This window comes from Lytechinus pictus, chromosome 3 (genome assembly GCF_037042905.1).
Source record: "Lytechinus pictus isolate F3 Inbred chromosome 3, Lp3.0, whole genome shotgun sequence".
NCBI lineage: Eukaryota > Metazoa > Echinodermata > Echinoidea > Temnopleuroida > Toxopneustidae > Lytechinus > Lytechinus pictus.
The window spans coordinates 42,741,828-42,769,570 of NC_087247.1; the positions used below are offsets into that span (position 1 = coordinate 42,741,828).

At 34.5% G+C, this 27,743-nt stretch overlaps 1 protein-coding gene across 3 annotated transcripts in view; it reads left to right on the forward strand.

Moving 5' to 3' along the window:
* The window catches only part of LOC129257194 (uncharacterized), a 46,280-nt gene extending 18,561 nt beyond the window's left edge, over nt 1-27,719 (forward strand). Inside the window, exons 2-7 of one of the 3 annotated variants that reach the window (XM_064097118.1) lie at nt 3,552-3,703; nt 6,397-8,015; nt 8,704-9,771; nt 18,861-19,197; nt 19,744-19,868; nt 24,930-27,719. In XM_064097118.1, coding sequence (XP_063953188.1) covers nt 6,482-8,015; nt 8,704-9,771; nt 18,861-19,197; nt 19,744-19,868; nt 24,930-25,096 — 3,231 coding nt within the window. In that variant the 5' untranslated portion in view covers nt 3,552-3,703; nt 6,397-6,481 and the 3' untranslated portion in view covers nt 25,097-27,719. Of the gene's footprint in view, nt 1-3,216; nt 3,704-6,396; nt 8,016-8,703; nt 9,772-18,860; nt 19,202-19,743; nt 19,869-24,929 lie in introns of those variants that run through there. The other 2 variants (XM_064097117.1, XM_054895470.2) reach the window with 2 other exon arrangements.
* Nucleotides 27,720-27,743: the final 24 nt, after the last annotated feature.

Consider the following 27,743-nt stretch of genomic DNA (forward strand, 5'->3'; position numbering starts at 1 on the left):
CCGTAAATACACAAGTGTCCCCCCCTTAGGGTGGCAGCAAATATTATAAATGGGATTATGTGGTTCCTTTACAAGTGAGCCCCCCCCCTTTTTTTTTTTGGGGGGGGGGGGGTTGTTAATTTCAAATGTGGCAAAATGTCAGTCATTTTTGGAGGGAAAACTTTTGCTTGTCAATATTTCCTACGAAATATTTGCCCCATCCCCTTTTGGAAAATCCTGGATCTGGCCCTGATCACACCCCCAAATAAACAAATAAATAAACAGAAATACTAATGAATAAAACAAAATCAACTAATGGGAGAAAGAAAATTGATAAAATGGATTGATGATTTAGAGCAGTAAAACAAAACGCATGAATTATGGAGGGTGTCTTTGGGTTAGATCAGGTTTGCAAGTAGTGCATTTGTATTTTTTATGCTTTTCTAAACTTCCAAGCATGTTGACATTTATTAATTGTTCTATCCATTCTTGTTTGTTTCTGAAAACGGGATGTGTGCATGTATGTAATTCTTTTCAACAAATCTTGGCAACAAAACCGGCCGGGGGGAGGGGGGCAGCATCAATAAGTTAACTAAGTACATAATTCAGAAAACGCAGAATTGCATACATGGGACTGAGTTTATTGATAAAACACAAATACGACTCTACTCACTTAGAATCACCTGTTAGAATGGCTATAATAATGAATGCAGAGATATAAGGAAATATCCCATTAAATTTCTTGTATTTTTGTCAGTCTTGTATATTTAAAAATCTATCAAAAACAATTTTACGTCTCTAAACTTTGTATAAAAGAACAAATACTCTATGAAAGTAGACGACGTCGTTGTTCGGGGTTTCGCTTCGAAAGTCGATGTGTAGAAAGGTCATGACCTGCGATCACGCGTTGAATCCATGGAATGCGTTGACCAATCAGAATGCTCTATTTACGTAACTCGTTTGAAGCTCGTTTTGGACAGGCCCTCATAATGACTTGGCGGTATGTTTCCCTGGTTCCTGACTCTCCTCATTAATGAAAAACCATGAATTATGTCTCATTTTAAAGAGTGATAATTCAGCTTTACAACTGTTATTAAATTTGAAGGACGCAAGAATCATGAAATGGTATTATACGTCGTTAAAGCTGAATGATTTGAATCTTTCCGGGGGCAAAGTTCTAGGGCAGTTTACCTTACTAATTTAATGAAATATGTCGATAATTATGGAATATATCGAATCCTTGATTCTTCCCCTTTCTATCGATATAATGTTTATGGTTTAAAACAGTAAATTAACCCAGTAAAACGCAGAGAAACTAGACCCTTGCGTTCCTCATTACGTATTCATGAACCGAGCGGTCATGAATACGAGCTGAATAAATACGTGCGAATTAGCTCGCGCGGCGGAGTGACTGTATAATTTTTAATTTGGACAATAACAATTAACATCATTTGTTCTTGTATAAACTATAGGCTCTTTTTGACTAACTATAATGCAAATTTGATGTTATACCTGTGATAACCTTTGATAACATCATATTTCTGTGAATTTTTGTGTTTAGGTATACTACAGATAATACCACAGGACATTATTAAGGAGAAACACAGAAAATACTTAGATACATTTGAAAAGGTTGATAGAAAATTAGAAGACATTAAAGATTTTTTTTTTTTGGGGGGGGAAATAATTCTTTTTCGTTTGTTTTGGTCTGGTTTACTTAATCACTGACAACTGTTTTATCTGTACTTTTAAGCTCTCTTGGCCCTACTATTATAGGGCCAGTCACTTTTGCAAAAACCAGCTTAATTAGTAGGACTAAGCAAAAATTTGCAAGTTGATAAGATAAGATTTTATTAAATTCTATAGACCCCCGATCAGGAGTATGGGAGTCTCAACAAGAACATATTTACAATAATGGATTTGGGTATAAAAATGAACATATTTATAGTAATGGATTTGCGTATAAAAATGAACATATTTACAATAATGGATTTGCGTATAAAAATGAACATATTTCCAATAATGAATATGCGTATAAAAACGAACATATTAAAAATAATGAATAAGTGTATAAAAATGATATATAATGATGAATACAAATGTTTGCATTGTAAAAGTACATTTGATGTAAAAATCTGTCTTATGTCATATATTACTTGTATGTCTGTGTTGAATAGTGTTTGATATAACTTTTTTTTTAGTGTTTTGATTAAAATTAAATTTCAACATGACAATGATCATACTCATGTTAAATGGAAATGGTGTGGGAGAGAGGGGAAGGTAGAGAGGGAGAGAGAGAGAGAGAGAGAGAGATAGAGGGGGGGGGGAGAAGGAGGGGAGATTACTCTTGATTAAAGGGGTACTCAGGCTGACAATAAATAAATAGAGAATTACCAAAGAAGTACACTGGATAATTATTCAAAATGTGATCAAATAACAAAGTTACTGAATATAAAGTTAGCAATATTTTGTGAAAAACAGTTATAGACAAACAATTATGAATATGTAATAGATGGACTGATGGTGTCATGTTCCCCACCCCTTTTCCACTATTTCTTACATGTTACTACATGAATTCTTAATTATTTCATATATGCTCATGGCCATCTGTGTCTATATACTATGTTACAAAATAAGTTGCAGCAATGATTATCTTACACTTTAAATCAGTTGGCATTCTAATATTTCCATTCTTGGTGGACAAAATTTGAATAAATTTGATTTCATATAAAAAAATACATTAAGAATAAACTTGGAATATGCGATATGACATCAGCTTGGTCACTGCTTATTTATGAATACATGCATAGAACTGTTTTTACAAAATGATGCCAAACTGTAAAATGTCCTAACTTTGTTATTGCTTGTCTGATTTTGATGAAATTTTCAGTGTTTTGCTTGTCTGATTTTATTCATCTGTTAAAATCAGGTTATTTTCAGCATGAAAATTTAAGATTCAAAGTTTTGAAATTACTCTTATGGCAACATTAGGTGCCCTTACAATGCATTATTTTACATCATGGAGATGGAAGCCCTCACACTGCTTGTGTAATTGGGCTGCACCAGCTACGCATTTCCTCTGAAAGGAAATTTGTTTAGACGATCCCTACTTCCTGTGCCTCCTCAGGGCTCCTGCTACCGAGTGACAATTATGCTAATGAGCTGAGCTCACTGCGCTGCGCACAAACCCAGCTACCCCATGAGCAATCAATTACCGGGCTCGGGAAGAGGTGCAACAGTGCATTCTGGGTAACTGCATTAGCAATGCAAGGGAAATAGCCTTGTCAACGCTGTGTGTACATAGCGCACTACCCTTCATCCCTTTTACTCTCTGATACACAGACAGGGGAGCTTGCGATTTTGCTGTCTTGATCGCAAGCCAATTTTGTCTTCTAAATCCTCATACGCCGCCATATTGTGTGCGTGCCGAACCTATGTAGGCACACACAAAGCGAATGATGGTTTGTATATAAATGTATATTAACTATACATAATCATCATCTTTTGCTGTTGTTTTGATTTTTTGGGACACTGTAATCACTTAATTTGTTTAATTTGGATTCTCTAAGCAGTGTTGGAGACAGGGCTCAGAAGATGATGTGGATTAATAATCATTATTTTAGTGAAATGATCACTTTTTAGAGTGAAGTACAGATGTCGCCGGAGTGGGAGAGCCGTGTTTTGTTTGGTCGAGTCCTTTCATCGTCATTGTGTTTATATCTATGTAAGTATACAATTTTACAAATGAATATATTATCATTCATACTTGTAGTGTCTTCATTTTGTAGTATTACAAGTGAGAAATTTATTCTTGAAATGTATGTAAACAAAGATATTATTTCTTCTTTTACTCAATTTGCTTTGATGTTTGAAAATACCCTTAATACAGTATATAGTAAAATAAACCCTGTTGTGTGAATATCATCTGTGTGTATTTTGGATGCATAGGGATTAATTTAATAAAGTAGACTCAACTTGTCAATAACCCTTTTTGAACAATTAAAATGCTGTACATGGAAACTGCATGGACCATATGATTCTAAATAGAACTTTACTGTGAATTGTGAACTTTCTTGTGATTCTTGATAACTAAGGATTTTACAACTGTATTGAATATGTTAGAGTTGTTTTATATCTACTATGGATAATAGAGTAGTATCATACATAAGGCTTCTGCATGAAGTGACATGCACAGAAGCACACTACATGGAGGTAATTTGATGGGGCAGACATGTTTGGTATGTGAAGTATGTCAATATCACTACTGTAAACTCACAATGCTCGAGACAGGCTGTAAGCGTCATAATTGGGGCTCCAGTGAGGGTATTCTGTATTTTGAATATATGTACATGTACTTTTATCATATTGGTTTTCAAGCAATTATATTCTGCATTTTTATATTTTCATTCAATCTGTTCCTGAATATAGGGATTTCATTTTGAATTGACATATTTATCTTGATTAGATGGTAAAATACTGTAGAGATAGATATCATAATACAAAACATCAATAACTTAATTTACATGTAGAATTACTGTTGGCTATGAGCAATATTGCTCCCTACTACCAACTATCACTTCTTCTGGACAACTATAGCCCTACTACCACTGCTGCTACTCCTGTTACTGCTACTTCTACTTCCTCTTCATCCATTTCTCATTTGTCTTTTCATTTTCTTCTTTCTCAGTCTCATTCTTCCTCTCCCTCATTCCCTTTTATTCTCCATGTTCTCATCCTTTATTCTTTCTCTTTTGCCTCATTATCCATCTTTCTTTTCTCCTCCTAGGTGCAGCCAGTTGCCCCCTAAAATGTTAAAAACCTTTTCTTTAGGGTCAATTTTTTGTCAAAGCTGTTCCTAATTATACCCCGCCAAACAAAGTTTGAAGGGGGTATATATGAATCAGCGTAAGGTCAAGGCGGTCAGGTGGGTCGGTCTGTTGCAGATCTAGTGGGTCAAAATACTTCCTCTGTTTTTAACCAATTCTCATGAAATTTTGAATGCACATTGGTCTTGGGGTAAAGATGTGCAAGACACATTTTCTGCAATTTCGGAAATTGTTTTGCCATGGTAACAATATATTATGACAAAAATTAGGTAAAATTTTGTGGGTTTGAACTACTTCCTCAGTTTTTAACCAATTCTCATGAAATTTGGACACACACAATTTTCTTGTGGTAAAAATACTGTGCAATAATCATTTCTTGCATTTGTCAGAAAGTGTGTTGGTATGGTAACCACATATTATGGCCCAAACTCCAGAAACCCACAATATGGATCAGACTACTTCCCCAGTTTTTAGCCAGTGCTCATGAAAGTTGGCACAAATATTCATCTTGGCTCAAAGACAATATTCATTGTCTAAATGTGTGGTAACAGCATAGGGCAGGTGTACTAATCACCTTCAGGGATACATGTTTATCTACCGTAATTTTTTCTGCTACAATTTTTTTTACCAACAAGAGAATAAACAACATTACGTCACTTTCAGAAAACCTTCTATTTTACCAAAATAAGAAGTATGAATAGATGTGCAATGCAAAGTTATAACTTGAATACATGTGCATTGAGAAAACATCCTGAATGAATGAAATAGCTCATACAGTGTACATAAAAAAAAAAAATAGACTAATGGTAAGGAATTGGTTGTAAAATCAGAATAATTTATTGCTACTCTTAAATAGGAAAAGAAAGTATTACTGTTAAATAAGAAATGATACAGAATTTGTCATATGCTCAATACAAGAATGTGAATGAAAGGTCATATTGGCCTTATTCTGTCCTCTTTCTGTGAATAAATAGGGCACCATTACCCTGCATAGAATACCTACGTGATGTTGCCACGTAGAAGAAAGAGCACCCTACTTCTAGCTCAACTTAATTTGTACATCCTGTCTTACTGCCTCTAAAGTCTAAACATGTCTTCATTTTAAAGCTTGAAGACTTTCTTCAAGTATGATGCATCTGTTATAAGATGGATTTCAGAGGGAAGAGGAGCCCAAGCGATATGTTATATGTTATTATCAGTTCAAATGACATTTACAGAATTGAACTCATGCAATTTTATAATACTAAATTCTAAAAATGTGATTTGTATGCTGTATCAGTGTCACAAGGTTTGTACTTACCTGTTCAAAGTATAGCTTTTAATAGCAAAATTAAATGCGTGATGTGTCTTAATGAATTGTTAAATTCTTTCTATAAAGAGATTTAAATTCATTTCTTGTCATAATATTTACTCAAAATTGGTGTCAATCTTTGCTGTCATATTTTTTTTAGAAAGAGGGTAATGATATTTAGAACAGAAATCGTGCCTTTTAGGAGGTATTGTTAGTTACTAGATGTGTTGTGATCTAGATAAAATAAACACATTGAATTACTCTTAAAGATTGTTTGCTTTCTCTTTGTTTTCAATGCAGCTTTTTTATTGTCATCCTCATCTGTGTCTTTGTGCTGTGGTCGGTAGCTGAGCCACCTTCACAAGGGGCTCCCTCATCCAGCGAGATGCCATCCGGATCATGGAACAACAAGGGTGTCAGCATCCAAAGCTCTGACTTCACTGATGCGGGATATGCCTATCAGTCCCTCTACCAGCCTGTTGTCAAGGCAACCCATCAAGAAAACCTCCATCAGCAGCAGCAACAGCAGCAGCAGAAACAACAGCAAAGTAGCAATGGATTCTCTCTGGATTCTCACCACTTTATGGACCTGTCACAGGTTTTGAAAGAGGTGGAGGATGAGGGGAGTCTTATTCCATCGCCAGCAAGGCTGTTGGAGAGGAAGAGGCGACTCAGCGAGGATGAAGAATCCCCAACTGAGGAGTATACAAGCCAAGCTTCCATCGAGCAACTCAAGAATGCCTATTCTATCAGCTTAGACAGCCTTAATGAGAACAATGTGGACATGTCCTGCAGGATCTCTCAGGAAAGATGTAGGATTGACTACGACAGTGACAAAACACCCACTGTGGATAAGAGCTTTTGGTCAGAGTCTGATGATGACAGTCCAGTGGTGGAAGGCGAGGATTCCTTCTACTATGCAGATGCTGAAGGAAACAACTATCATCAGGTATCCACCATCACTGGCTCAGTATTAGAGACACCTACAAATCTTAACACCTACATCCAACCATGTGATCAGGACATTGAAAAGGAAATAAGAAATATTGGCGTTGTAACAGATGATTATGAATTTAACAATGAACTGGGAGAAGAGTTTGATGATGGGGTGAAGAGCTGTTCATCCCATGAAGCAACAAGCTCTGCCTCATCAGAAAGTCTCAGATCTGCTTATTCCTTGCAGACACCTGCCTTGTCATCCAGTCCAGAGAGTTATGAGATGTTGTATCGAAGCTTTGAGGTGGCCTCAATGCTCGACAAAGAACGAAAAAAGAATGGTGTGGATATAAGCGACTCACCAGAGGAATCTCTGCTGGATAGTCTTAATAAGGCCTCGCCTAAACTGCAAAGGATGAACTATCATAGAGCAGAAAAGGGTGGCAGTGAAAATAGCAATTCTGAAGAGTCAAGTCCTTCTTCCATAGCTTCAGGATCCCCTGGAGACCCAAATATTTGTGTATATCAAAGTGAGAGAAGTGATCATGACCTGCCACTTACCCTGGATTTTACAAATAAAAAAGCTCATTCAGCAGAAAACCTCAGTTCCTCGGGTGTAATTACCTTTGCTCAAATTGCTCAACAGAGAAGGAAGCCAGAACCCAAGGAAATCAGAAAAGAAAAGAACAATGCTCAAGAAAGCTTGTTGCACTGGACTGAGTTACTTTCCATTAAAGGAGCATCTTCCTGTGCTCAGGATATTCCTGGGGCGGGAGCTCCATGTGACAGCCATGAACAACTCTCTGATGCCCCCAGGAGACCACAGTCACTGCCCATCCAGCTGAGGCATCTACAGAAACCAACCATTCGCCCTCATGCCACACCTCCGCATTTACCCAATGGAGTGATGAGGACTCTGAGTGCACCTGAGGGTATCAACACAACACAAAGGACATGTAGGTCTTGGGGAGACCATGATGAGGGTATGTTTCCTCTAGAATTATTGAGTGCACAATATATTATCTTATTGAAGTGTTTATTGATGTCATCTAACACATTTTCAATATTAATTCCAAATAGAATCGTTGAAGTAATAAGAAATTAAAGAATACAGAATTACCGATGGAAGATGAAAGACATTGTGATTAGAGACCTGAAAGGCTTTTGTTTATTTACTACCGGTACTTGCCCATTATTTTCTGAGCTCAAGTGTACTGTACTCTGAATTCTATCCCCTGCTAATTTTGTGTGGATATGTTTGTTTTGGCTGTTCCCAACACAATGACATGTCAGAACCAGGGAAGCTAATATTTTTTTATTTTGGAGGTTAACAGGAAATCAGTAAGTGACATCTGCTGTTGTTCTTCCTTTCAGTGTGTCCTTTGTTTACTTCCTCAGTGAATTGACCTGGCGAATATAAATCATGAAAATCCTGTTTAAATAACAACCATGGCTTGTTATGTCATGACATATTTTATTTGATGAAGATATGGATTAAAGTCATAATGAAATGTTTTTCCTGGTCTTATATTTTTGACTTGCAGATTATTTTAGATTTTCCTATGTTTGAATAGCTAGGGCAATATGTGTAGGCCTTTGATTTTTAAGAATTTAATGTAGACACATATTTTCATTTTATTATTTATTTATCCTTCTCCTTTCATGTCCTAGGCATTGGGGAACTCTCTGAGTCTGAGGTTGAAGATCTCTCCCCTGATCCAGTGAATGAGCCCACCTCAGCTGACCCACCAACTCAACATCTCCTACACCCTGAGCAAATAGAGTTTGGAGGTTTAGTCCCACAAAGAAGACAAAGAACTGCCACATGGTGTGGATCCATTGGGGCCATTAGGAGACCTTTACTTAGCAGCAGGGAGCATTTATCAGATACAGATAGCCTAGACTCGTGGCAGCCTTCCCAGTCTACTGATATCAATGCTAATGTTGCTTCCAATGGACGATCCCCCAGTGAACAAAGCAATGATGGCGTTTCCGCGCTGTATAATGCAAGGAGCATGCCCCTGAATACATCTCTGTGCAGGAAAAACTTCTTATCAAATCGTGATAATGTGCAACGCTCGCGTAAGAGACACTATTGTAAAGATACCTATGCAGAGCGTATGTTACAGCATGGTGGTGTGTTCATTAGTGGAACTGAAAACAAACCATTCTTGCTTCAAGAGATTGACTCTAGTAACAAAACTGGAGCAGCTTCAGCTGCTTCTAAGACACGCAGTCTGCCCAGGAATCTTGGGGTCACCAGGAGACGCTCTGGTGGCAACAATGCCGGTAAAAGCCGTCCCAAGAGCATGGAAGGACTTCCATCATTCTCTCTGGGTCTGGATGATGAGAAGCTTGCTTCTTGGACACAGGAATTTGCAACACTCAACAAATCCAAGTCCCAGGAAGAAAAGTTGAGCAACAGCTGGATTAATCTTCAAGCTGAATTGGACGAACCTGCTGCTCCTGGAGTATCTGCAGTGCAGCAGGAATGGAATGAATCAGATGAAGCAGACTATGCTTCTCTGAAATCTTCCCTTCTGGACAAAGCTCCAGACAAGCAGACCAAGGTAACATGTGAAGAAGTTCAAACCAGCAAGGATGAAAGTGAGACATTCTCATCCTCGAGACGCATCATCAGGATTGATAATGTTGCTAAGGATGCAGAAGTGAAGTACATCAAACACCGCCCTCTCAAGCCCATCCATGTGGTAGATGCAGAGCATCATCGAAAGAAAGGTTGGAGTCATGCTCTGTTTATTTGGCATGCTTTACTTGTGCATCTATTTCGCTTGCTTAATTTAAATTTGTGTTTTTTTTCTTTTCTATATCATAAAAAAATAAAAATATACTGTATGTTCACGCATTCCCCGAGTGTGTAGTCATTCCATGTATTTTTTATTTTTTTATTCCTATAATTTATAAACTTCCATTTTGATGAAGTTTTGAATGTCAATTTTAGTATCAAAATTAGAACATTGTGATGTGTCATCTTATGTTGATGTAACTTCATTTTCATATGTAAATTGTATTTTTAGTGTATGATTTGTATGATTTTAGTCAGTGCGTGAAAATAAAGTTACCATTATAACACAGAAGTGAGTAGTGTTGGTCACATCATTTATGTAGCATGTACATGTATGACATTTGTGTCCTTATTTGCTGTGTATTAGTGCTAATTATAACAATGTTATGTCATTCATTTCGTATGAATAGTTGTACACATCAAGGAAACGCTTTAACACACACCATCTTTGAAAATTAATTGGCTTCCCTATTTTTACCTGTGCTGACGACACGGGCAAGGTTACATAATCTACATTTAGTTTTGATGTATAGAATTATTTTTGGAATACATCACATGATACAGCAATTTTGTTTGCAATTTCGTAATCACTTTCCTGTATAATTCAATGATGTCTACTTATATGTACATGCCAGCCACATCTTAAATTGAGAAATGCTTATGATTCTTACAACAATAAAGTATATCCCACAAAAAACGAAACCAAGATTTAACGATGATTTAGCATAACTTAATCATAAATAAAATAGACAAATGACCTACCAATGTAAAGCTTAAAGAATCTCCTCTTTCATCTGAAATTAGATTATTCCTCATTCACACAGAGAGCAAAAACAATTTGAAGAAAGGACACCAAAAACTCATTTGGCGGGGGGTATCTGAATTTAAAAAAGAAAATCACATGCCTAAAAAGTTCAATATCTGCTCTTTTATTTGATACCTTAATCACAGAAAATGGTCAAGAAGTACAAAAGTTATGTTCCCTCGAAACAATGCTTGTATTTCCATAATTTCATTAAATAAACGTGTTTTCACTGGTTTCCCACAGAAGCTATTGCACGGTTAACAAAAGCGTGAATGCATGGCTGATCATCAACAAAATGGAGTGTTGAGTGAGTCTGAACGCTAGCCTGTAAAACCTCTTCATTTTATGAAATTATTGAAATTCAAGTCTTATTTCAAATAACCTGAACTTTCTTATTTCTTGATTTTCTGTAATTGAGGTATCAAATCAAAGAGCAGATATTGAACTTTTTAAAAATGCGGTTTTCTTTTTGAAACCCAGATACAGCCCGTCAAGTGACTTTTTGGTATCCCCTCTTCAAATAGTTTTTGCTCACTCATGCGTGAGTGAGAAATAATCTAAGTAATTTCAGATGAAAGAAGATATTCTAAGCTTTAAAATGGTAGGCCATTTGTCTAAATGTATTTGTGCTTAAGTTATGATAAATCTCGGTTTCTTTTTTTGTGGGACGCACTGTATTATCTATTTGTGATAAATTATGTGTTATGTATTCCATTGGCTAATTTTTTGTAAAAAGCTTAGAATGTTAATGAATTTTTAGTTGATCACTTTCTACAGAAAACATCTTTATTTGCGGACAAAGAGGGCATGAGTCAGGGTATTTTAGATAACATCTATGAAATCAGATACATTTTTGATAAAATTGTTGCTGAAAATGCAACCGCAGTGTAATGGGAGAACTGAAGAAGTCATTCACCAAATGAAATACTGCAGTTTGGACAAAGGAAGTAGAGATTTACCAGTTCTCTGTCAGATCATTTGAACCTTTGTCTAAGCTGATTGCTATGTCAGATAACTTATTCTAAGACTTATTGCATAATAGGTTGACCTCATCATTTGACTCTGTGCATAAGCAAAGGATGGGCCTTATTTTTTTTACAAATTCCACTTGCTGCGCTAAAATACCATTGCAAAATGCTTGACTTGAAGCCAGAAGCTGATCTAAAAAAGGAAAGTTAGCTCAGCGGGAGAGGCTTGTGCCTGATTGGTTCGCTTGTAATTCAGAACATTAGGGTATGTCTCTGTTGTGATCAGTCAAAAGCAAGAGGGGGGAAGAAGAAGCTACACTACTCTGTTCTTCCTATGGCTTTGTGGCAGGAAAGAGTGGGACATTCGGCTGCTTACTCATACGATAGTGAGTGAGGCCTACACAAGGGGCAAAAAATAAAGATTTCATTGTGTGTGATACCTATTGTAGCATCATAGTTTGCTATACTAATAACACATTAAGTGACCAATATTGCATTGACTTGTGGTAACTTAGTGAGAAGTGACATGATAAGTTATGATATTTTATATACTAAATTGATATAAGCAATTCAGCATAAACAAAAAGTAGATATTACAGATTATCTTAGTAGTGAAAGTGAGTTTTGATTTTTACTGATTATCAGGCTCTGACCTTTATGTCAGCTAATTATCAGATAATCATTAAGAATGACAAACAAGGCCATTCTTCTTTAGACTAACTCACAATACTATAGACATAGTAATTGGTAAACAAAGATAAAAGGTCAAGTTGATAAAAATAAACATAAAGTGCAGCAAATACTCATAGGCCAATATATTTTTTTTGTCATAAATTCAGTAACTTAAAGTATGAATATGCTGAAAATTCTGCTTTGGTTCATAGATCTAGTTAAATGATATACAATTTTTGAATTTATTTGTATGTGTTTCAAAATGGAGAAGTTATATCCCTTTTTGCCATATTCACATCATACATAGGTTGACCAACTGGAAACCTTTGTGAATACAGGCTCCCATTTTACAAACAAAATTGGTCACCAGTTATCATTTGCTATTAAGAGCTGGGGTAATCACTGTTACCTTATTATAAATATGACAGATGTAGTATTTGATAATTGTTTTGTACAGTTATCTCTGTATATTGGGTAAAAAATCCTCTTTACATCAGTCTCTTCTATTATATCCAAATAGAAGAAACTCTCTTTTTAGAAGTGATTTTTGCAAAGAAATGAGGTTATTATATGCATTAAATGCTATCAGTAGTTTGATAGACAAAATTGTGCAACTAAATGAGAGAAAAGATCAAATGAAAGTTGTATTTTTGCAAACCATTGACTCATTGTAGGCATTTTTCTTCTGTATGATGGTACCCAGTATAATTTTTTTTATCAAACTATTGGATACAGTTTTTAATATATTTTTTTATTCAGGTGTAGATGTTTGACAAATGTGAGATAGCATACATATGGAATGCTTCACTGATAATTGGCATGGACTGAAGGCACTCGGTGTATCAAGATAACTATCTCCAAATACAATATGCACATTTACATGATCCCTAATGCATTCTGTTTCACACATATGTCCCGTTCCAATGCATAGAGAGGTAGCTTGTGCGTATCTTTGACGTCAGTCTTCCGTATGGTGGACATAGCGTAGGTGTACTCCTCCATTTTATCACCCTTTACTCTTAATCCTGTCACTCAAAAAATCCCATATATAAGATGGGATTATTTTCCTGTCATGAATTTCAATTATTCCCTTCATCTTCCCTGGTTTAACTTGGTTCTTTTTGAGAAAGTTATATTTTACTCAAGAATATATTGCAATTCTTTTTATAGGTCTGTTTCTCTGTATTGATATAAACGTCCAGCATATACATGAGCATACATACATATATATATGGGTATAATCTCCAGATGCCTAATATTAGTTGTATTGCTATTTGAGACCATTATCCATACTGTATGTTCATTGAATATCTTATTTTCTTTTAAATCTGTAGTATCATTCAGTAAATTTGCACAACTTTCTATCTATTATATTGGGAATTTGAAAATAAGGATAAAATCTGGTCTTCATTTTTCTTATCCTTGTAACTTTAATCCTTCAAAGACAAAGGAATTTTACAATACCACATGTGTCTCTTAGCATTCACCACAGTCTTGTGAAATACAGGTACATGTGTTGATTGTGGTTGCATTTTGTCATAATTGGCATCATTTCAATCTGTGGCAAGGAAGGGGAAGAAAATTGTCCGGGAACCCACGAGAGTAGATATTTGTCAGTATCCTTAATTCTGAGAAGGTATCAAACCTGTACAGATTCAACATGTTCAATGGTAACCATTACCCAGAAATTGAGGAAGAAACATGAAGTCTGATGAGGAAGGAAGGAAGAAGTTGGTAGTATTGTCATTCGAGTTGAGGAAATGATGGCTCATATTTGGCTATGGTTATATAGAGTCACCTTGTCATAAAGATTAAAGGGATGCCCCTCTTGTGATTTTGACAGTATCAAAATTACTCATAAAGTTCAAGAATGGCACTGTCAAAGCATCTAGCTATATAAAGCTGATGTGTGTTGAGGTTTGATAGAAAAATCAGTCCTGGTTATTTTAATAACTGACATAAGTATTTCAAGGTTTCCTTATTTGGGCATTCAAAAATTTATAGGATTACTTCTGTCAGTTGTGTATTATTCCTGTCCATATCATGTATGACCACTTTGAATTGCCAAGTTATCGCTGTACAAGTACTTTTATGAGAATCTCAGAATTCAGTATATACCGGTAAGCAACAGATTGATACAGTGGAAGAATATTAGGACAATCTGCTTTTTCACATGTAAATTTAAACATGTGGATAGACATTAAATTCTGTATGTGTTTTTGTAAACATTAACCTTTGGTGATTGAAGAAACTTAATGAAAGGTCATGGGGTGGGTTAAAAGGGAGGTGAATTTTCCTGACGCAGGAAAGGTGGAGGAACAGTATACCCCTTCATGCAGACTTGTCTGGGGTCTATTCCAAGTTTACTTGCAGGATGTAAGGGCTATATTAGGATGTTCCTGTCGCTTCTTCATTCCCTCTGAACAGACTGCAGTCTTCCAACAGGAAAACTTAATTGATGTTGCCAATTTGACCCCCTTTGTCAAAGGATATGACTCAAGCTGGGTGCCTTATTTTGGGAGTTGGTGGCAAGCTGGCCCTGTTCCGTGTATAGACTTTGATTTTAGTTTATTGATTGATAATGACTGCGTGAAATCAAAAAGTAGGTAACAGAAGACAAGGGGTGGTTTGGAGATTCATGTTTTTTTTATTGTAAAGTGCCCTACATTTAGATAAATACATTATTCCAGAGAAAGAGGAAAATGGATAAGAGAGACTAAAGGGGAAAAAATTAGTGGAGATGTAGAAAATATTGTCCACATATAAAACAAAGACTCTTATATTTGAAGAAGTTAATAGTAGATTCATTTTATACACAGACGATCGTATAAAAGACACTGCATTTAATTTTTATTTCAATCTATAATTTCGAATGGAATTTCTTGAGAGTAACATCCACATTTGATGATGAAGAAGCTGCATATTAAAAACAAATAGTGTGTGTGGGTAAATACATGGAAATTTGTGGAATTTGTTATCTTCATTAGAAGAGAACTTAGTGATGTCTGAGTATGTTTACATAAAAGATTAATTTATTGGGTGTACGTAGGGAAAGAAGTTTTTTGCATTTTGTTCATTATTATTTATTCATTTTATATTGCAGGCTACCTGCTCAGTTTTAAAAACTACTGTCACCAAAAATAATCAAGGAAGAGTGATGAGTAGCAGAAAGAAATAAACCTGACTACCATTATTTCAGTTTTCTTATATTTTGCAAATTTCTTTCCTTTCAGCATAATAATGACTAACTATATTTTCAATTTGTTTTGTTTAAATTAAGCATTGTAAATTCTTTAAAATATATTTTTTATTCGTCACAAATTTTCCTCATATGTAGTGTTTGGAACTTACATGGACATCCAAACAGAGTTGGAGTGACATTAGGTATTTAATTTGGAGCAGTGCTGCTCTGTAGGTATGACTCGCAACTCAATGTATAAATAATTCATATTTCTCCAGGTAATGTCATATTTAATCATGGCTGTGAAGAAAGTTCATGAACACACCTTCAAGTGTGAACATGGTTGCTGTGTAATTAGATGTTGAGATAGCCAGAATATTTGGCTGTAATACCGCAATCCATTATTCTTCGTTTCAAGCTCTTTTTAGTATTATACAAATTATTGATCTGTCACAAAATTTGATGCAGCATGAATGGAGCATGGTTTATCACATTTTCCCCCCTCGTCATCTCCAGCAATCTGGTTGCATACTAGGAACAAATCGTCTTATCAAGTTACTAATAACATCTCTGCTTTCCGTATTTTTCATTGTCATTATTCCCAAAGATGTGTACTCTTATTTCAGACATTTTGGTACTCAGCTTGACAGGTAGTAAATAAAAGCTTTGGATGTTCAGAATGACTCATCTTTACATTGCATAGTAAACTGGCCTCCAATTTCATGGAGTTTTCTTCCACTGTTTGTTCAGCAGTGCCACATTTCTGGGGAAGTGAGGAGCATCATTTCTCCATCAAACAGCAATTTCCTTGTTAAAGGAATCCCGAGAATCCAACTTGGGCTGTGTTGAACTAGTACAGACTAATGTGCTTTGAAGCACTATCTGTACGTCTTTCCGTTATTTTTCCTTGATAGTTGAGATGTGTTGGAGAAAACGTTCAGATCATTATTAATAATTCAGTTCATGTTCAGGCTGAAACATGATAAAATCTCAATGATTTTATATTTCAGAGATAAGAGTAAGATAAAGATAAATTAAACATGAAGTTCAAAGACAATGATACATTGTTAGGTTTGTAGAATAAAAAAAATGTTTTGCACTAATTCATTACAATGAACACAGTCTTTTTTGGACTGCAACATTTTTTGATAGACTTACATTTTCTGAGCTCATATTTTCTGTCATGGTATCCTTGATAAGGATTCAGTCGTAATGGGATAATTTTAATTCATTCCCATCATGCTGCAGCCTCTATCCATTTTCAGAAAGGAAATGGCTTCTATTTTAAGGGCAAGATCTGCCGCTGATAGAAAGGGTCACTGGCTTGTGATTCCCACAAATAGCACAGCAGTAAAAAAACAAGTTTGGAAACAAAGACCTAAGGATAACGTCAATGTAGTTTCTCATTCATGAGTCACTATCATGCTCATTTATGGATGACATGTTTGTTTTACTTAGGAGTGGGGACAAAATATTGCAGACATGCGTAAATATTTGGTTCCTACCCCTCCCCCAAAAGGTATGAATATATATGTATAAAAAACAAATTTAGATGAACATACATATACATGTATGAAAAGTTTGATGAAAAAATTGATTATTACATAGATGAATAGTCATGTAGATCAATGAATACACAATTACGGAAAGAAATTAAGATATGAATGGATAGATAAAGTAAGTAAATCATCTTAATACACAAGGATGATTAGAAATCAAATTGGTCAATAAATATACATACTGTAAATGATAAAAACAGCTAAAAAAAATATTTTAATCTTGATGTAACATGTTTGCTCAGATGAAATCATCAGTCATTTGCAAGAAAATATTTTTTCCAATGTACTTGTTTTTCTATTTAGTGAAGTTTGTAATGCAGCAGGAGATATTTATACAATGTCATTTAGGAAATGAAGAGATGCCATATTGCTTCTTGGAAATAATTTTAGTGCTATCTTGGGTCTATTAGCCAAGTACTACAGAAGTTTCCTGGCAACTTAACTCTTTAAAAATGTATATATGCAATCCAACAACATCAATGAATTGGCTGCAAAGTTTCCCTCCCTATGCCCCCCAATAACAATATAACATTGCAGTTTCTGAATATTCAGGCTATTTGCTATCTAATAAAGTGAAAATGTTTGCAAAGCAGTGTGGGATGATGTATTGTGACTCACTTGATCACCACTTTGTGTTTCGCCAGATGAAGTCTCCTAGCATTTGCCATCAAAGGAATACTCTGGGGGCCTCCGCCGTGGGCAAAGTCTACTCTTGGTGATTTGTTTCCTACAAAATGCACTTGTTGAGATCATATTTACAGAGTTATATCAGATTTTAAATTGCAATATAAACCAATAGCCAGGGGGTCATTGTTCTAATTTTCAATGAGGTGGCACAATTCAGTCTCAAACTTATGTAATTTTTGTCAAGCCAGCTGATGAAAAAAAACTGGGTCTAGAGCTAGAAAAATGAGCTCTTATTGACTCCTGAATTTCATGAGTCATATAGGCAGTTCATTGACAATCATTTGTTTCAGTTGCTTATTTGTTTTGAATACAAGTATGAAAGCATACTAATAGAAATTCATATGTGTATATAGAATCAGAAAGTTAACAGAAAAAATAGTCAGCAAATATTGTGTATTTGTGAAAGAGACAGAGAGGAGAGTGAAGAGGGTGGGGGTGAAAATGATACAGGTTTAAACTAATTTGAATGAAAATGAGACATCCTGGTGGGGTTTTTTTTTTGCTAATAAAAGCAAATTTTGTTATCATGGTAAATACAAGGTAGTAATTTTTTCTCAACAAAAAATATTTTTAATAAGATAATGAGACTACTCTCCTGTAAGCATGGTCTTTTCTCTTGTGTGTTGTGTGGAAGCTCTAATCCAGGGGCTAGCCATTTTGCGTAATTGATACAGTAATTGGCTGGGTGTGGTCAATATGAACGATGAATAATACTTATTTTGAGGGAAAGTTGGCTGTGGGGCACTCCAGTTCACCCATTACATGCAAATTTTACAATTAACAAAAGATCTTTCAGCAAGGTATTCAAATTTATGTTTTGTTCTCGAGTGGTAATGTACCTGGAACATTGTAAAGATTATTTCTTATTAATATTTCTTTGCATTTAATCATATTAGCTTGTTCAATTTTTTTTTTTTTTTTTTTTTTTTGCTTGATTATTTTCTTCCTATTTGGATAATTCATTCAATATTTTCCAGTGTTTGTAGCTGTTGTTGCATGGAAGCATCCTAAATGAGCAGAAATTAATCAAAGTTTTATAGCTTTATATAAGATACATGTAAGAGGTTATGCATTTACAGCATAAAAAAGACAATATTTTCTCTGATTTAAAATCTAACCTTACTCGTTTCAATTTTTCATTTCTCTTTAGTTCTTGAGAGACTATCGGTCTTGCAACCTCCATCAAGTGCCCCTGCAACGGGAGTCCTACCGCAGGATTGGCAGTCCTTCACACATCCCACCGCTGCCACCAAAAATCCATCAACTAGAGGACATCGCAGACAGAGATCTGATGCCACTGCCAATACCACCTCTACCATCTCTACCACTTCCAGTAGAAGCCAGTCTTTGATTACAAGGGAAGGCTTTTGGGCATGGGCGACTGGCAGGCAACCTGTCAGGGCAAAGATAATGAGCAGCATAGAAAGTTCAGGGACAGCATCCACCCACCAGGGTGGTGCCTCTAGAGGCTTGAGGAATCAAATAAGGTGAATGTTTAATGATCTGTTGGATGAGCTCTTTTTTATATGATAGGAGCATATGCAAGGCTCCTGTGTTATAATATATTCATTGTGTATTGACGTAGATACCAAAGGATAATGTAGCAGAAGACAAAAATTCTTGAGTCATTCTGCAAGCAACTGCAAATGCATTCAGTCTTTTCACCATCAGTTACCTACGTGGAAGAAATAAATCCACACTCACTGCCTCAAGAAATGCAGGTGCATTATTCACAAAGACCTTTGTCACTGGAAAACCATTCAGTGCTATAAAACCTGACTATTGGGGCACATACTTAATTTCATCTCATTTGCATTATTAAAGATGGTATCAAATTATACTAAATATGAATTAAAAGAAAATAATTTTTCAGTCTACAAGTTAATTCAAATGGCATTCCTTACAATATGAGCTTTTCTTGTGTTTTTCAAGTAGTGTTTGTTTATCTTGTAATGACTATTTTGTGCCACAGGATTTTCTTTGCCTTTTTGGCTAAATGATTATTTTCTTGTTTTCGATTGTTCTGTCTTCAGACCTCTTTCTCTCTCTGTGGCCCATGATGACTGGGATACCTTAGACTCCATGCCTCCTCAGGTTATGAAGGTTTCACCAAGAGAAGAAGGGCATAACTCCACAATTGACATCATCCAGAAGAGAGGTGAGATATATAGTAGACGTTAATATCCAAAAACATTAAGAAGAAAAATTGATTTTATGATCTGCTCCCTGATACTCTCTCTATGAGCTATCTTGTATCAATATTTTTTTGAAATATTGAAATGATCGATTAAGGTTTTGAATAGCAATAGGATAAAGAAATATGTAATGTGACACATAGGCCAAGTAATCCTTCTTGTACGTATACTTATGATTTTTTTGTACGTGTAATTTTGCTTAGTAATCATAATCTCAATCAGCAGCGAGTGGTCATTGGGTGGATACAAGGGCCTCCATGCCTGTTCAGATAGCGATGTCATAGCTGATATTCAATTGAAAGACAAGTCATTCGAGTTCATCACATGATTCATATTCTTAAGAATACATAAGAAACTTCCTTATCTGTGTTTTGGAAGATCTATCACTCACCAAATAGTCCCTCTTTTGGTCTAGTACTAATCCAATGATGACACAACTTAAGCGTGGGTGTAGCATTAATTTATTAACTCCCCTAGTCTTTGAATTGAGTAATATTGGATTATAGATATTCTTTTAATTGAGGAAAATAATTGAGAATATGTGAATTTAATCCATCCCTTTTCTCGCTAATCTTGTTAACATCATATGATCTAAGGGCAATAGCCTCATGCATGCAAGACATATTCACTTCCCCTGAAAGCAGTATGGAGGATAGGTTAATGGTGCTCTGTATCATGTGTGAATGAATGTTTAATTAGTGATCAGAAATGCTAATTAAGGAGAGGGTAGATGGTGTTGACACTTAGAACCACCCAGCGTTCATAATGATGCAACCTTTGTTTAGTAGAGCAGAGCAGGTGTAGAATCAAAAGAAGACAGGATTAAGCCCCTAGATCATATAATTGCACCACACCCGTAGACAAACACATGCTGCTAATTAAAACAATAGAGAGTACTGTGAATGTATGATTTCATAATTGATAGATCTTCACAGCCTAGTAGAGACACCTATATTTCTTTTTGAACTTGCATATAGAAGGATCTCATGGAACTTTGCGAACTGGACAAAGTCAGATGAATTCAGATAAATTATTTGAGAATTATTTGCAAGACTCCCAAAAGACAATAAAATGTATAAGCAATCAAAAGAGACAGAAAAAACAGTGAAAGTGTTTGCTTGGAGATAGTTTAAGAATTAAATTTTAAAAAGAAAAGCATAATTTTTTTTTCTTTCACGAATCTTAAACCAAGTGTCATGAGAAGATAATTTCACCCAGTTTCCTTGAGAAATAGGGCATGATGTTCCTTAGTGCTTCATATGACCCCTCCTGGCCCTCATCATTAGCTCAGAAAAATAAACGGAAAGGGCTTCATACACATTGCCCAAGACTCTCTCTACTACGGTTTACACATCTATAGACTAGATATATCGGCATCTTGTGATGGAAGAGTATACCCATGAGGGGTTTGCCTCATTTAGCACGCTGGTAATTCTCCTCCTAAATGTCGACACCTGCCATCATGCCAATGAAATGAGGTTGGTAGACTGTTCAGATCTAGAGGGCACGCATGCTGGCGCCAACACAAATTTGATTTACAGCCCACAAGTATGTTTGTCCACAAGTGCTTTTTATTCTGGCTTAAAGCGATTTTAAATTGCGACATGAAGTTTCTTTCATGTTAGTGCTGTTATTGCTCCACTCAGTATCATCAATTTAAGTTGATATCATGAACATTCACTTGCTTTTATTTTTATTATACAATCAATTTTACAATTAAGTGTAACAAAGTCTATGGTACTCCATGTACCAAAAATTACTATCAGGTTTAATATATTCATACATCTTTTTTTATGTAACAGCGCCCTGACACTCTATTTTGTGGAAGCTATGCATCTAGTAATATGTGAAACAGTTTTAGAGCAAACTTGACATGTTCCAAGATAAAAAAAATATCCTGTTTTCGTAGAAGTTGTAACAAATATGTCTCATGGATTATCTGGTTTTCCTTATTTTTGTTATATGGTAGATCACTGATTAGACATTAAATGAGATAGGATAATGAGTTGGAAAATAACATCCACACAACGGTGTAATGTCATTAGATTATTAATATTAACCATGCAGTATGGTTAATTGTAATTTCATTATATTGTTTTGCAAGTGAGTGTATTTGCAACTAATACCTCATTCAAATTGTTAATTCAGTTTGCTTCTGATCAGTTTCCTTACTCTCCCCCCCCCCCACATAGTTCAACCAAAAAAAAATGTTTTTCTGAAAGATAAGATAAAAGCATAAAGCGTTCATGAAGTACCTAACTGCACTTTTTACTGAAATAGGAATTTCCTTGTTTCTGATTTTTTTTTTTAACATAAAAATATTTTCATCTGTTTTGAAGGTGTTTTCCCTTTTTCAATTTCCTCAGTTGTAAAGCCAAGAAATGTGTTTTTGTCAAATTAAATTCATGTGAAAATTTTCTATTTCAGTGTCATAAACTGTTGAATTGAATTTAGGTGGTCATATAATAATAGATTCTGTGTAGTCAGAATTTTAGCTCTATCAAATGAATGCAAAAAAAAATATATGTACGTTGAAGAGTCATCTGTTAGTCCTCCATCATCATATACATCACCTGTTAAACTTTGAGATGTTAGATTATCCAATTATAACATGGAATATAGGAAATACATTCACCACTCACTTGGTTTCTATGGTAACAATATTATCATTGTCTGGGAGGATGATGTGATTAGGATGTGCTTCAAACAGTTATTACTGTTTCATGAAATAATGCTAGCTGCAATTGTTCTTTAAAGTTTGTGAAAAAATTACAGTTTTTCTTTTTATAACCTGTCTGTGAAATATTGTAGTTTATTGCCCATTAAAGAAAATCTTGTTTACAAGCAATAAACTCTTGAGAAACTGAGAATATACTCAACATTCCTGTTTAAAAACTCCTTAAGATAGAATTGAAACACAAAACTCATCTGAATTGAGATATACAAATTATTTGGTTGGTGAAACTCAAAACCACCCAAAAAAAAACATTTAATTTTTATTGGACATTGTAAAACTTGGTAATCATAACCAAGTGTAGCTTGATATTTGATTTGATAAATGCATCCTACTATTACTTCCATTCTTTTTTTTTGCGTTTATCATGCTTGTTGTTTATGTCCAAATTTACAGTTATTTTACAAGAACCAAAATGTAATACGATTACAAGATTAGTGGTCTGTTCATTTATATACTTTTCATGTTTGACTGATAATCAATTGCCATGCCGTGAATCTTTAATTTAATTTTTGTCAAGGCCAAGTAATTTATCTCAGCATTTCTCTTCAATATGTACAGTGTAATGGAATTGAGCATCTAGCGATGTTTTAATTCACACATCTTATGTATCAGTTTTGATGCTAAAAGTTAGCCTTGAAATGGGTTGGAAAAAATATAATTGAATAAGATCTCCATGTGCAATGATAAGTGACGTGTAAGGAATATTGACAAACTAATCTATATTGATCCTGGGTTTAGGGTTCACTAATTAAAGTTGTATGATTTTATTATTTAAAGGTTCTCCAGATGAAGTTTGATATATATTTAAGAAAATACAGGGGTCCTTACATTTTTTATCAATGATAGTTTTATATCTTTATATTTTAGGAATAGAAATTACAGTAAATATTCTATAAAATATTTTCATATTTATGTTTTGTAGCATGTTATCAAAATTATGAATTTATCATGAATATAGTATGCCAGTAATGGCAGCTGTTAAGCATATCGTATGAACCCAAGCAGAGCTATTGTGGGTTCGGCACCCCTTTTTTAATCACATCACACCCAAAAGTCTCCCCTCCGGCTCAGTGTCCTCTAAGTCAATGACGTTGGAAGTGTTGCCCCGTGAAGATGTGTCTTGAAGATTGACGGATCATCAGGGATCAAAATATCTTGATCTAAAATTGAGATCTCATAAGGAGGTGTGTCAATGTTAAGGAGAATGTTCAGAGTTCACTTAAACTTACCCCTTACCATGCTATGTCCCTCTATCCTCACTGAACTACTCATGGAACATACCAACTTCATATTCTTAGGGTTAAGAGACATGATTAGGTCACTTGTTTATATATGTGAAAATGAAAATGTGTCTTTAATCCTCCATACTCAGACTTTTCTTTGATTTTCATGATTTATTTTACAGTATTTGCCCTATGTTTTGGGTGTGGTGACATGTTTGCGGGGTAAAGCTCATTAGATTGTCCATCATGAGAGGAACTCAATTGAAATATCACTTTCGGCATGCTGATGTATCATAAATTTGTATTTATTTTAAGATATTCAACAATTAACACATATATTAATTCATTTATAAAGCAACATGAGACATAGCCATGAATTTTTGTTTTATTAAAATATAATGAACATGCTTTCATTATAGTTTATCAAATAAAAATTCATGGGTTGAAAAAAAAAAACAATACAATTTGTTGATACTATTATTTTATTTCCATTTTTCATGTCCATATCGTTGTCTGTCACAACATACAATATTGCACAAACTTAATTATTGGTAAAATGCTATAATGCTCTATAGGTTTAATTTAGCAATATGATTCCTTAAAACTATAATTCATTTTGATACTAACTTTATATCTTATGCTGTGGTTTCTTTCATTTCACACTTTCGAGTTCTATAGAACTTCACTTTTTTGCCAAATACATGTATATTTTCAACCTCTAAATATTGGATTTTTATCATGTGTCCTTAGATAAATTCAATAGTATTGAACATGTTCTATGTAATGAAATTCTTAACATTCAATTTTGAATCAAATCATTGTCTCAAATAAAACTAAATTGTGTACTTTGTGAATTCATGAAAGATTCTTTTAAAAGAACTGTCAGTAGTATTCTTCAATGTGTAATCTGCTTCACTCTGTAGTTTGTCCATCTACTTTGTAAGATTTTGATTATGTTGATATGTAATAAAGAATTAAACAACAATACTATTTTAAGCGCACTCTATGCATTCAGTTATGTGCACATGATATTTTAGGATGTATATATATTTTATTTCCAACAGCCCTTGTAGCTGAAGTGAACGCAGCAGTTGCCCAGCTTTTGGCTCACTTTTCTCAGGCCAAGACAGGACACCCAGAGGAAAAGGTGGGTCTTCCTCTTTCTCCCTCTCTCTCTCTCTCTCTCTCTCTCTCTCTCTCTCTTGCTCCCCTTACCCATGGGGGCAAATAGGGGTACATCATTTGAAAGGGGAAAACATCCATGTTAAAAGGAAAGCTGGGTATTCCTTATCTAATTTCCGTTCAGATTGAAAATGGAGAGAGAACGACAAGCTGTTCTTGGTGGGTTGTTTAATAGAGGAAGTCATTGTTCTATTTATGAATTATTTACTTATTATTCAATATATTCTCATTTCATTATGTACAATATTATTATTCAGTTTAATTGTAAATTTACACTTTTTTAAAATATTTTATTTTTCTTTGGGGCAGGGGTATCTCCAATAATATTTATGATTTCTCTTATTAAATAAAAGGTTCAAGAAATTGATGCAGTTTTCAAATTACACATTAAGTTTACATCATTGCCAAAAATTTTAAATTCAACTTCCAAATTTACCTGAGCAATTTTTTTTAAATAATGGATGCAATGTTTTAGGGGATCATTAGATATCATTTTACTTTTCTAATGCTGAAAGAGTAATAATTTATCATTGTGGAAGAGATATTAAAGAACTGGGAATAAAGAAAAAAAACTTCTTTGCTTCAGTAAGAAATGTTTATATGCGTCAGTGAGAAATCAGTTCAGTTTTTAATTCTCCCATATCCTTATAGTTTGAAGACTGAACCCGCCCTGTTTTCAGCGACTGTGTTTGAATCAAGCTTTGAAATCTAAGTTTAGAACGAAGAAAGTTTTATTGATATAGTCGGCATAGCAACTCTAATCTGAATCATTCGGCAGAGCTCTCAGCTTCTCCTTGCTCCCATGGTCTGTCAAATAAACTCTTTCCTGCAAGACATGGAATTGAACTGCAAGCAATTTAGTGCTCTCAGATTTATTTCATGAGGTCTTGGCATACATCTACATGATCATTCTATTCACTCAACCTTCCTGTAGTACATCTGTTTTGCTCATGGGAGCCTCTGACTGTTGAAAGTTTGGAAATAAGGGGAAAACTGCTTCAATATAGAGTTGACTTTAACAAAAAAAAATGTGAAGAAAGTTGGCAGAATTTGATAATCTATATTGATTGATATGCACATTCCATTCCAGTAAAAAAAAGAAATTCCATTAACTTTTTTACTTTAACATTATTTTGCATTGCAGTATAGACCCATTACATGCAGTGTTTGGTAAATTTGAGGTTGCTTGTGAAAATGATAAAAAAATTGATGTAAAATCAATTTATTGTCAGAGGGTATTTGAAGACTCAAATTCTGACAATCTCTTTATCTTTTTTGCGGTTGGGATAAATATAAAAATTTCTTTCGTCTGCTTTGGCCATCCCTCCCTGGAGAGAGATTTAAAAGAGAAAAACAAGCAGTTTAGTTCACCTGTTCTCACTCTAGACCAAGGAGAACTTGACAGAGAGGAAGCCTTAATCAGTTCTTCCTGTATTCTTCTGCTGCTCAGCAGTTTTGGCAACTCGCCAACTGATGATCTTTGGCACCGTTTAAAAGTTTGAAGATGTTTGTGAAGAAAGGTGGTGGAGACAAACTTTTGATAAAGTGAGAAAAAATGTATTATATAATGAAAGTATGAAACCAATATATAGATTGGAGGAAATAAATATTTACTGTAGAATTTGGCACTGTATGTTATGGATGTTTGAGAAAAACACATGAAATACTGAGAAAGTATATTGACTTAATGAAGAATGGTGAATGAAAGATAAAAAAAATGTCTGTAGATTTTATAATACTTCATAGTATGAAATTGCTTTATCCATCATCTCATGTGTGATTTCAAATGTCCAAATAGTTATCTTGTGAAGAGCTCAATATATTTTTAATTGTGTCAAATTGTGAATGTAAGAAATCAAGTTTGTTGACACAAAGTAAACTTTCAGAAATAGTTTAGTATTAAATATTTTTAAAGGCAGTTACAGGTAGTACTAGTAAATTGACTTAAAATGGTAATCATACAATTATTGTTTTGGAATTATAGATAATATTTTAAAGTATCTTTATATGGGCGAAAAGTGTTCTTTCTCAGAAAGGAGATCAACAAAGATTATAATGGGTCTCTTTCAATTAGCAATATCAGCAGAGAGCAAAATTACATTGAATGTAATCAACATTTAATCCTTACGATAATACCCTTATTTATGTCCCTACTCATTTTCCCCTACTACACATGGGAATCAATATGTGGGCTCATGGCTTTGGGTTTAACAGACTAAGATCAAACCATTTGATATACATGTATTTTAGACCATTTCACATATCTATCAATTAATGATTTTCTTATATTGATACATATTTTATTTCAGTGATGTTCTATTTTAAGAAATATGTTCAGCATTGGGAAAGCATACATGCCCCTTATTTTATCTCCACATCTTTTATATGTCACAAAAACAATCAAAATATATAAAACATACGTTACATTTCAATTAATCAGAAGATAGTGTGTGTGTGTTACATAATATAATTGTAAATAAATTGTTCTGGACTAAAAAATAATTTAACTTGTACCCCAGCCCTACCAACAAGATGATCCTTAGACCGACTGCTTTACAAGAGAGCCCTGCACATTTAAAATACAAACATGATACAATATAAAAGAGGAGAATACAACCTATAAAAAGCATATAGAAAAAATACAATCAACTATAAAACCAGAAACCCCCCCCAAAAAAAAAAACCGGCACAATAAC